Source organism: Nuphar pumila, chromosome 14 (assembly GCF_984573655.1).
Source record: "Nuphar pumila chromosome 14, dmNupPumi1.hap1.1, whole genome shotgun sequence".
NCBI lineage: Eukaryota > Viridiplantae > Streptophyta > Magnoliopsida > Nymphaeales > Nymphaeaceae > Nuphar > Nuphar pumila.
The window spans coordinates 6,367,770-6,379,531 of NC_143262.1; the positions used below are offsets into that span (position 1 = coordinate 6,367,770).

An 11,762-nucleotide genomic window follows, 5' to 3' on the forward strand; every position below is an offset into this window, starting at 1 on the left:
ATGTCTCATTATAGTCAATGCCCTCCATCTGGGTGAATCCTTTAGCAACCAATCTTGCTTTATGTCTCTCTATGTTACCTTTGGAGTCCTTCTTGGTCTTAAAGACCCATTTACACCTTACAGGCTTTACTCCTTTAGGTAACGTGACAAGATCCCACACTTGATTTTTAGCCATAGAGTCTAACTCTTCTTTCATGGCTTCTATCTAGTGCGAAAATTATTTGCTTTCAACAACTTCCATAAAAGTCAATGGGTTATCATCCATATCTATGAAATCACCAGGCTTCTGAAGGTACACCACATAGTCAGGATGTATGGCAGATCTGCTAATCCTTGTGGATCTCCAAACAGGTCGTTCTTCAGGCTCAGATTGAACCTGATCATCCTGTTCGTGCTCTTCCGCATAATCCACAATAAGTTCATTTTGGATTTGTGCATTAACGATCGAATGATCAACCACACTATCATTAGGAATAACAATGTGGTATCTTTCGATGTTTTCCTTAACAGGTAACGAAATTGAATCCTGTACTTCTTCAAAACCAAGGCTTTGAAGTGCACTTAATCCTACTGAACCATCTTCTAGGAATCTTGCCTTATCCGTTTCAAAAATGTGTGGTGAGTGAGATGGGCAATAAAACCTGTACCCTTTTGATCTTTCTGGATAACCAATGAAATATCCACTGGTTGTTCTTGGATCAAAGGCTTTAATATGGGGGTTATACAATTTAGCCTCTGCAGGACATCCTCATATGTGCATATAAGACAATGATGGTTTCCTACCTATCCATAGCTCGTAGGAACCTTATTCAAAATATGCACAGCAGTTCTTAAGGCTTCACCCCACAACTTTATGGAAAGTGTTGAATAATTCAACATAGCTCTAACCATTTTCTTAAGCGTACGATTTCTACTTTCAGCTACACCATTCTGAAAGGCACTACCAGACATGGTACGTATATTGAGGCACAATGCTTTCCTCTTTGAGAAATCACGTTAATGGTCCTTCCCTTTGCCCCATCTCAGTAAATCTATCATAATATTCACCACCTCTATCAGACCTAACTATCTTAATAACCTTATCGGTTTGTTTCTTTACTTTTTTCTTAAATTCCTTAAACATCTGAAAAACATCAGATTTTTCAAAGATCAAGTAGAGATACATATACCAAGAATAGTCATTAATAAAGGTGACAAAATATTTTTCGCCTGTGTAATAAGGGGAAAATGGTCCACATACATCCGTATGGACTATCTCCAATATCTCACAGCTGCATTTGGCACCCTCTTTATATGTGTTTGTATGCTTAGCCTTTATGCAATCAACACATGGGTCATTGTCTATAAAATCTAGAGATTTCAAGATCCCTTCATTTACAAGTCTCTTAATTCTCTTTTCAGAGATATGACCAAACCTTCGATGCCAAAGCATGTAAGATTTATTCTTTGTCAAGCTATGTTTATTTTCAACCAATGCGTATTTAGAAGTCAAAGACTCCTAAGTTTGGATCTTCACATTCAATCTATATAAACCATCATAAACTGATGCAAAACCAATTTCAATTGAATTTCTGAATATGGACAATTTAGAATTTTCAAACTTAAAACAATATCCAAATTTATCTAACTTTGAAATTGAAATTAAGTTTCTACTATACGATGGAATATAAAAGACATCATGAATATCTAAAACTATGCCTGTATCCAGAGTAATCTTGCAGGTTCCAACACCCTTTACATGTAAACACATCTTGTTTCCCGAATAGATGCTTTTCTCATGCATTGTTGGTTCCCTTCTGCTCAGGAACAACTGTAGACAGTTGGAAATATGAACAGTAGCACCAAAATCAATCCACCAGCTATTTTCAGGAATTTGTAATAAATTACATTCATGAGAAACAAATGACAAATTACCTCTTTTTTCCAACCACTTCTTGTACTTTATGCAATCTGCCTTCCTGTGTCCCTTCTTCTTACAAAAGAAGCACCTTATGGGAGTAGAATCAGATTTCTTGTCTTGGGATGACTTATCCTCAGTTGGCTTCTTCCTAGCATTTCTCTTAAATGCATTCTTTCTTGGTCCTACCTTGGATGTATGAGAAGCCATATGTGCACTCTGCACCTTATCCCCTTTCAACCTCTCTTCTTCTTCAACACACTTGAACATAAGTTTATTGAATGTCCATTCATCATTATGTGTGTTGTAAAAGATTTTAAAAGGTCCGTATTCCAAAGGTAAAGACGTTAGAACTAAATGCACTAGGAAAGAATCAGAGATGGTGAGCTTCATGTCATTTAGCTGAGATGCTCTATTCCTCATCTCCAAAATATGATGGCGAATGTTTCTCCCTCCACTATATTTCATAGATATGAGTTTTGACATCAGGGTACTGGCTTTGGCCTTGTTTGAACTCACAAACTATGCCTCAATGGCATTCATGAATTCCCTCACTGTTCTGCATTGTGGGATAGCACTACGAATATTCTTAGCTACTTTAGATTGCAAAAGTAATAAGCTAAGCCTATTCGAGCGCTCCCACTTCTCAAAAGCAATCTTTTGATCAGCAATGCTTTGATCAGTGAGGGCAGCGAGTTCATCTATCCTTAGGGCCATATCTAAATCCATATACTCTAATGTAAAAAGAACAGTTTCTTTCCAATCACTAACCCATTGTTGTGGGCCCATAACCCATTGTTGGGGGTGTTTCACCGTCAGTCCGGAGTCACCGACGCCTCAGCCACTAGCCGGTCTTAGCCCCTGCAAAATCAAACACACAGAGTGCGTACTTGAGGCGGCCATTGCCGGAGGGTGGAGGATGTTGCCGGAGAGAGGTTTCCTTCAACTCAGTCGGTCTGCAGCCACCACAAGTGCAAGCCTCCGAATGCCACCGATGAGTCGACCTTTTTTCCTCTTTCACTGTGTTTTTCACTGCATACACAAATTTGTTTTTCCAGACACTTTTTTTCGTATGAGGTTGCTCATGAAACCTCCTTTTTTATAAACACAAAATAGGAACGGTTGTGTAACCGTTCTCCCTTATTTGTGCAGGTTTAACGGAAGGAACATCTTCAGAGAGGGAGCGTTACCCACATCGTGGGTAACCACTACCAACGTGGTGGTTTATCCCAACAGTGATTTCTCAATTTGCGTGTCTGGATTTGATTCACCTAGGATCCAAAATCCAATTTTGTCTTGTCTTGACTATGCACACTTTGCACAATCATATCTCTAAGTATATGCATCCATTTTTCATGTTCTTTGTGTCATTTAAAATCTTATTCAACATACTTTCACTATTCATTTTCATGCGAACTCAGATTCCTTTTCTAAGGCAGCCGAAATCACACCAAAAAGCTGAAAAAATACATAAAAACTGTGTTATTTTTCTTAATAGTTTATGCTATTTGGCTTGTATCTCAGCTTTTGTTCATTGTCTATTTGAGTTTTATACCTTGTTGGAAAGCTGAGATCCATTCCTTTCTATGCTCTTTTGGGTGTTTTTTCAAAATTTGTCGTTTTACACTTATTTTCTACACCTAAAGACATAATAGAAATGTGCCTCCTGTTTATGTCCTTATAGAATAATGTCTTTTCGACTCTCTATCTAAGCAATCCTTAGACAAAATCTGGTGATTCTTGTTCCATTGGAAAGCTAAGAGAGAATTTTTTTTATCATTTTTACTTTTTTTTTTTAATTCTTCTTCAAAATAGGTGTTTCTTTGTCTTTTCTGTTATAGAGAAGCATCTGGTTGCTTATATTTTTTGGTTTTAGGCATGTAAATAAGGACATATCTCTATTCTTGTTTATCATCAACTAATGAGCCCAATGTTGTTGGAAAGATAAGAGGGCCAGGTTTCTATGTTCTTTTGTCAGCTTTGACATAATCTATCTCTATTTGGTGTGAAATGGTAACAAACCGATCACTATCAGTTTCTAGACTGCAAAATTTTTATTGCACCATTCCTCTTTTTGGGACCAAAATATGATGATCGATCATAAAAAAAAAAATTTTGATTAGTAGTGTCTAAAATCTGTCTCAGTGATTCACAACCTTCATTTTTGTCATTTTTTTATTCCTTTTTTGGTGTCATGAAATCTGTTCCAATCTAGGAAACAAGTTTTGATCTAGGAAAATCCCGTGCCAAGCCCAGTTTTATAAGATAGAAGCCCTAAGTAGGAAACTGATTGCTTGCATGTTAATTTTTTTTTAGGGAAATCACTTGAGAATTTAGAAACTCTTGTTGAAAAATTGCATGTCACATGGTATTTAGAGAAAATGCAACTTGCTAGTTTAGTCTATACTTTTTCGTATTTTATGTTTAATCTCTTAGGATTTTAATTGTAGAGCCTCTTGTTTTCTGTGTGAATTTTTTAAAACCTTATTTAAGTTCTATTATTTGAATCTTCGAATCCTCCCACCCGTACTAGGTATATAAGTTCGATATATTTGTGGTAGACCAAGAAAGTTAGATCTCCATCACACGTACTGCAAATATAAGTGGGTATATATGTGGTAGACCTGAAAGAAAGCCTTAGCCCAGTAACACCTAGTAAGTGACCGCATATATATGTGGAGCATTCAAAGAGATGTAAAAAACTTATTTTTCAAAACTCAATCTTGTGAGCACGGTGAATTGTTTGGACTCTTGTTTGTGCTAGAAACCCAAACCGATGACTAAAGATTCAAAAATGAATTTCCAAATGATTCCACCTAAGAAGCCTAGCCATCAAAAGTCGGATTCAAATATGAGCAATTCAGATAAAAAATCCCCAAAAAAAAAGGACCAATAAACCGAGTCAACCAGGACCATCTCTAGGTTGGAAATGGCTTTTATGAGAAAAAAGATCCTAGATATGGTGAATAATCCAAACAGTCAAGCGTTGAATGTAATGCCTTAAAGGGATCCATATGATCTGTTAGAAGGAAAGTTCAAAAACCCATAAGATGGAGTCAGGATTAGGTGCCATTACACATCACACTTTGAAGTGTGGCGCTGCACCTGATGTCCTCTATTTTTGGTTGACAGTTTTGCCAATTCTAGGACCCAAAATCACTTGGTTGTCAGCAAGGTGCCGGGGCACGCTCAAAGTGTGCCATGTGATGGCATCTTATCATGGCACATAAGACTAAGAGGATCATCAAGAAGTGGTCCACTATGTCTCAAACTCCAAAAAAGCGAAAACAGATTTAAAAGGAATCGAGAGTCAGACACTTATGTAGACCTAAAGAGATATAAGCTATGAAGACCGAGGTACTTGTTTAAGCTAAAAAGAGCTGCTTGTGGCTCGGCTTGCCAACTACACAAGCCGATCGTGAACGAGTTCGTGACTAGCCGAGTCACAAGCTTCTTGGTTCGTTTAATAGCCTGAGAGAGAGAGAGAGAGCCGAACTATAACCATCAACATTACGAAACGAAAACAGGTTCAACCAACATTGAACCTACCGAGAAACCAAACACGGGCCCAAGACATGCCAAGGAGCCCCAAAAAAGGAAAAAAAGAAAAGGAGAGATGCAAGTAGAGAATGAAGAAAAAACAAGAAGCAAATACAGTTAGGCGACGAGCATCACCCAGGATCATGAATGGTCCCTGGAGGCAGATGGTGTTGTAGATCAGGGATGTTGATGCGGAGAATGGCGTATACGTCCGCCAAAATAAGGTTCACCATGTTGTTGAACACTGCCGGAATATGCCGAAAAATAGCGTTGTTGCGAGTCATCCATACGACCCACCATGACGAGAGAAGCCAAGTTCGCCAAATAATACGCCATTTGTTGCAATGACGAACTGGTTGAGGACCCCACAACAAATCATTGGCGAACGATTCCTGACGCACGCTGACCCCTGGCTTATTCCAAGTCACCTTAAAGATGTTTTGAAAAACAGAGCACTCCCAAAAAAGGTGAAAGTCAGATTCTTCAGCCGCCTCACACAACACACATTTACTCGGCAGATGAAATCCGATGGATTTGAGGAAGTTGTCAGTCTGCACCCGATTGTGTAAGATTAGCCAAGCCAGGAAACATGATCTCGGAGTGGGACCCTTGCCCCAGATCAGGTTCGTCGGAAACCGGTCCACCCCTGACGGAAGGAGAGCGAGGTAGCCTTCTTTAGAACGAAAAAATCCGTTCGGAGCAAGGTTACGACCAAAGAACGGAGACTGTGATTCAACATTGCCATTATGAGACAGAACTGCAGACCATGCTTGGATCCATGATCGCCGAAGCTTTGACATAGATCGCTGACGCATGCTTGTGACCCCCACCAATGATTCCACACCACCGTATTTAGCTAGAAGCACGCTTGCACACGGAGACCCAGGTTGGTGTGCAAGCCAACTCTGCTTCACGACAAGAATCATACTCCTCAGTCGGGGGTCCTTGATTCCCAAACCCCCCCTATTTTGGGGTAGTCGAAGAGTGTCCCACCCTATTAGGTGGCGCTTGTTTTTTGGACCACGCCCAGACCACAGGAAGTGCGTCACTACCTGAGTTATCTTCTTACTAACCCCCATGGGCATCAGGAACATAGACATAAAATATTCTGGCATAGTAGAAAGAACGTGCTTAATGAGAGTTAGTCTACCTGCGATAGAAAGGTAGGACGCTTGCCAGCCCAAAATTTTTTCCTGAACCCTTTGGATAGTGGTGCTCCAGGCTGCCGTTGATACACGACTGATTTGAAGCGGCAGGCCCAGATAAGAGAAAGAGTTATTCGAAACCGAGCATCCGAATATCCGCTGGCCCAAGTCCAACATTGAAGCAGGGGCGTTGACCATGGAAAGACAACACTTCTCGTAGTTCAAGGATAGACCTGACATCGATTGGAAAAAAAGAAGGACAAGCTTGAATCTTAACATTTGTTGGATGGAGGCCCTTCCGAAGATAATTATGTCATCAGCGTATGTCAGGATCTGACTACGACACTCTTGAATACCGAGAGATTCAATTAGATCACCCTCCACTGCCCTCTTAACCAAGACCACCAGGCCTTCAGAGACAACGTTAAAGAGTAACGGAGACAGAGGACATCCTTGCCGAAGACCACGACCAAGTTTGAACTGTTTTCCCTTGACCCCATTGATCTGAAACTGCGATTGAGCATTGGTTACCAGCTCATGCACCCAGCTAGAGAAACGCCTACCGAAGCCCAAGTTTGCCAACATGTTGAAGAGGAACGGCCAATGAACCGAGTCGTAGGCTTTATGAAAGTCAAGCTTCAGAGTGAAAAAGGCCCCCCCGCTGATCTTGAGAGAGTGCAACACTTCTGTGGCCAAAATGAAGGAATGTTGAAGTCTTCTGTTAGGAATGAAGGCGAACTGAGCCTCTGAGAAAATCCTAGGGGCAATTGACCGCATCCTGTTAGCTAAGACCTTGGCGATAATGCGATATAAACTCCCTAACACTGATATAGGTCTAAACCGCGAGATATCCGATGCGGCTTCCTCCTTAGGAATAAGCGACACAATTGCTAGGTGAGAATGAACCGGCAATCGGCCATTTCGATGAAACTCGGCGAAGACACTAAGAATGTCACTCTTAACGCATTGCCAGAATATGCGAAAGAAATCCACAGGATACCCATCAAATCCCGAAGCTTTCCACCCAGACGACTCCCGCACCGCCGAGACGATTTCTTCTTCGGAGAACAACCCCTGAATCGAGTTGGCTAGCGCTCGATCCATGGACAAGAATAAAGTTGAACCCATATTGCCACCTACAGCTTGGTTGCAGGAATACAAGTTAGAAAAATAGTTGGAGACAGCATTGAGCACCTGATCGCCCGAAAAGGAGACACCATTGATATTCAGAGTGTGAATCGCATGTCTTCGATGCCTGTGAGATGCTAAAGAATGAAAGAACCTTGTATTTCCGTCACCCGCTTTAAGCCAATTTACCCTTGACCGCTGCTTCCAACGAATTTCATCCTTTAGACGCCACGATTGCACTAGAAGAGTCAGCTCGGCCGATCTAGCATTGAGACATTCAATATCTGATGCATTCATATATGACGTATCCAAGAGAGACTGATTGATAGATGCCAGCTCTCGCTCCCAATCCCCCAGATTTTGGAATTTACTTATTCTATTGGAGATGAGCCAAGATTTGATATCGCGGGATAGACGAAAAAGCTTAACCATGCATCTTGTAGCTGCCCGGACTGCAAAGCAAGGTCTACTACAAGATTGATGGACTAACGACTCGAAGCCCGCCTCCTTAAGCCACCATTGCTCAAATCTAAAGGATCTAACGCCGGTGATGCCTTGACCCCATCGGATAACCATTTGACTATGGTCTGAGACAGATGGTGGCAGAAGACAACAAGAGATGTCATTAATAGAACTCAGCAGCTCTGACGAAACGAGCACCCTGTCTAGCAGACGGAAGCACGGTGTAGATCGTCGATTGGACCACGAGAAAGCTTCACCAACATGGGGAACGTGGTACAACCGGATCATCTGAATAAAATTTTGAAAGCCCCTCATTGAAGCCGAGAAATTAACCGGAAAGCTAGAATCGATAGGAGACATAAGGCAGTTGAAATCTCCCATGATAATATGCTGATCCCCGAATGAAGCAATAACCCTATTTAAGTCCAACCAAAACTCCTCCCGACGGCTTTGACGGTGGGGACCATACACCATAGTGACCACAGCTGGAATAGACTGAGTAGGTAAGGGAAGAGTGATGGATATGGAAAACGTACCTTCGTCCACCTGTTGTAAGGCTAGAGAATGCTTCCCGAGGATGAGGATGCCTCCCGCATATTGAGTCGCAGGTTTGAAGAAGGAATCTGCACCACGCCAGATTTCGGAGATGACGGAGCTCGAGATATCTGCCATCTTCGTTTCACAAAGAGCAATAAGATCGGGCTTTTCTTGACGGATCCAACTTGCCAGGAAAAGACGTTTGGTGGGGCAATTCAGTCCCCGAATATTCCAACACAAGATCTTCATAACTGAAAGTCCGGAAATACCCGAGGAGTGCGGATCCTCACAGACCGCCTAGGAGAGACCCCAGACTCGCCGGATGGAGATAGCGAAGGTCGACGACGTCTCCTAATAGGGAGACCACCCCACCCAGGAGGAGATAACCCCTCAACCGAAGGAGATGGGGTGTTGATGAACGAGATACGCCCAGCATCCGCGACCAAGGTCGGTAAACAATCTGCGATCGCAGCCAAGGACTCACGCATAACAGAATCGACGTTGAGGAGCTGGGCTTGGGAAAGCGCAAGCTTGAGCCGCCGAGCTGCATCGTCCACAGACAGACCCAAAAAGGATGAGAGCTGACCACTCATAGAAGACGAACCCGTAAATGACGGATAGACCAAGTTTGGGGAGGCCTCCAGGCCTGCGAAGTCGCCCTCCCGGATGAAAGAGAAGGAGTTCAATGCCAACGGAGCCCTGCAAAACACGGCTAACAGAGGGGCACTTACCAAACTGATAGAGACCAGGCGCATCGGACAGACGATGCACTTTGATGAGAAAGATGAAACCAAGACTGAAAGGCCATCAACCAGCTTGAAGAAGAAACACTGTCGGATCGGGACTCCGATAATAGGCGACCTGTGGGCCCGAGCAAGGAGAGAATCCTCCGAGAGATGAGACCTCTTACGCGAGAAAGGCCCAAACTCAAATGCCCTATAGGTCGAAGCAAACAAAATAGAGGATGTTGCAGCTGCCGAGAGGCAGAGAGAATCCTTAGACGCTAAGGCGACACCTGACGGTCCCCGATCCCCATCAAGCTCGAAGAAAGGATCCACCAAAAGGCTCCGCAACAACATAGCCCAAAACTCAGACCACCCGGGAAGCCACGACAGCCAACATCTTCCTGACCGAGGCCAAGATGCCTCGTCACACCCGCCATACCACCTGAAAACCCGTCCCGCTTCGAACAACGAGCCCAGAAAGGAAGATACTACAGATGATGATGATGCAAGCAAACTCACACCCCGAGGCTGCAAAACGTCCGCTGCCGACATAGAGACACAAACCCCGCCAGGGAGCCGCGGTAGCCCGAACCCCAACGCCCCCGAAGGAGAGCAAGATGACGACAGCGGACAAAGAGAATCTCTGCTCACCCAAGAAGACCTCGCCACGTCGCTAAAGGGACCCACGCTATCCACCGATCTCCGTACAGCTGGGAAACGCTGAAGCCAAGTTCTTTTTTCTCCTTCGTCTAACCAACAAGGTGGTATGGGTTCCATCCTACGTTCAATCCTAGCCATCCAGCAGAACCATCTAGCCGTTGATTGGATGTCTAGGATTGAGGATTTCGCCGACTGACCTTTTTTCTACCCTTTCTCAGCTCATCCCTAGGATGGTGGAGAGAAGGAAAGGCACCATTCTGTTCACCGGCGCTTCTGCGTGTCTCAACGGGATGGCTGGTTTATATGAGCTGTGTAAGATTTAAAGAAACCATCTTGACTTGGTTGAATCTTTCACCAAAAAAACAAAAACAAATTCTGAGTAATTGGTTTCCTAATTTTAGGTTGTGGCAAGTTTGCATTGAGGGGACTGTCTCAATGCTTGGCAAGGGAGTTCCAGGCACAGGGGATTCATGTGGCTCATGTCGTCATCGATGGGGCCATTGGGCCATCAAGGTATGATTCTCATCATGATGGCTGATGATAATTATGGTGATAAGGATAGCAGTACTAGTGATGATGATGATGATGTGATGTGTCCGTATGGACATGCGTGGTGGTTAGGTCATCTCATCGGTCATTCAGGGAACCGGTTGATCAGCAGTGGGATGGATACATGGATCCGGACGCAGTGGCCCAAGCGTACTGGCAGATTCATACACAGGACAGGGCTGCTTGGAGTCAGGAATTAGACCTCCGGAGCTCAAACCGCAGCTTCTAAGTGCAATAGTGTATTCACCTTTCGAGTGTTGTTGCTCTTTGCCTTCTTTTCTTGGTCACTCCCTTGATGTAGACAGAGATTCAGTAAGAGGATCGAATACCCTGAAAGGTATTCAGCCACTCAAAATGCTACACATGTTCACTCATTCACCTCACTTTCCACATTTTCTTATGTGCAATGTGATTGCACAAATATTTGTGCATTAAGCACCTGATCACCCTCCATCTTGGAGACAGGGCATGTCAGTTGTGGGATGGAGGGCAATCAGGTGCAATCATATTGCACCTGATCCGGACTCCACGTTTTCTAAATGGTGTTTTTTTAGGGGTAAAATCACTGGAGCAATTTGTGATGTTTTTGATAAACTACGGTTGATGCTGAACAGAAAAGAGTGAGATAGGCTTATTGCACCTTGGGTAACCAAGTACCAACCCCATTTCCTGGATCTGTTGTTGATTTGATGTCTTGTTGTTTATATATATACCTGAAATCATATATATATATATATATATATATATATATATATATATATATATATATATATATATATATATATATATATATTAGCTTGGCTTATTAAGAAGCACTTTGGTGGAATATTCATGAACAGAATGCACAGTTTGATAATGATCGAGTGACATTGCTTTTTCGGTCCGAACCAAGAAATCAGTTAGATATAATGCAAAATGAATCTTGCTCTATTGTTGATCAGGTATTTCTATATGAAAAATACTAATTGGGGTTTAAAGAAGGGGAAGGAGAAGGAACCCTAGACCTGCAACAGAAAAATATTGGCATTTTCAATATTTTTTTTGCAAATCCAACTATGTGGATATGCTTGGCATGATGAATTTGCTAGGAATCAACTATTGGATCGTGTATTTTTGATG

General features: G+C 42.7%; 1 protein-coding gene across 1 annotated transcript; it reads left to right on the top strand.

The window, feature by feature from the left end:
* Positions 1 to 10,324: 10,324 nt before the first annotated feature.
* On the top strand, positions 10,325 to 10,872 carry LOC149816188 (uncharacterized). The gene is made up of 3 exons (XM_089988064.1): positions 10,325 to 10,406; positions 10,496 to 10,607; positions 10,716 to 10,872. Exons 1-3 carry the CDS (start codon positions 10,325 to 10,327, stop codon positions 10,870 to 10,872), a joined length of 351 nt encoding a protein of 116 aa, XP_089844190.1.
* Positions 10,873 to 11,762: the final 890 nt, after the last annotated feature.

Coding starts and splice junctions, on each gene's coding strand:
- LOC149816188 (XM_089988064.1), top strand. CDS start 10,325: ATGGTGGAGAGAAGGAAAGGCACCATTCTGTTCACCGGCGCTTCTGCG. Junction 10,407..10,495: donor GGCTGGTTTATATGAGCTGT/GTAAGATTTAAA, acceptor TCCTAATTTTAG/GTTGTGGCAAGTTTGCATTG. Junction 10,608..10,715: donor GGGGCCATTGGGCCATCAAG/GTATGATTCTCA, acceptor CGTGGTGGTTAG/GTCATCTCATCGGTCATTCA.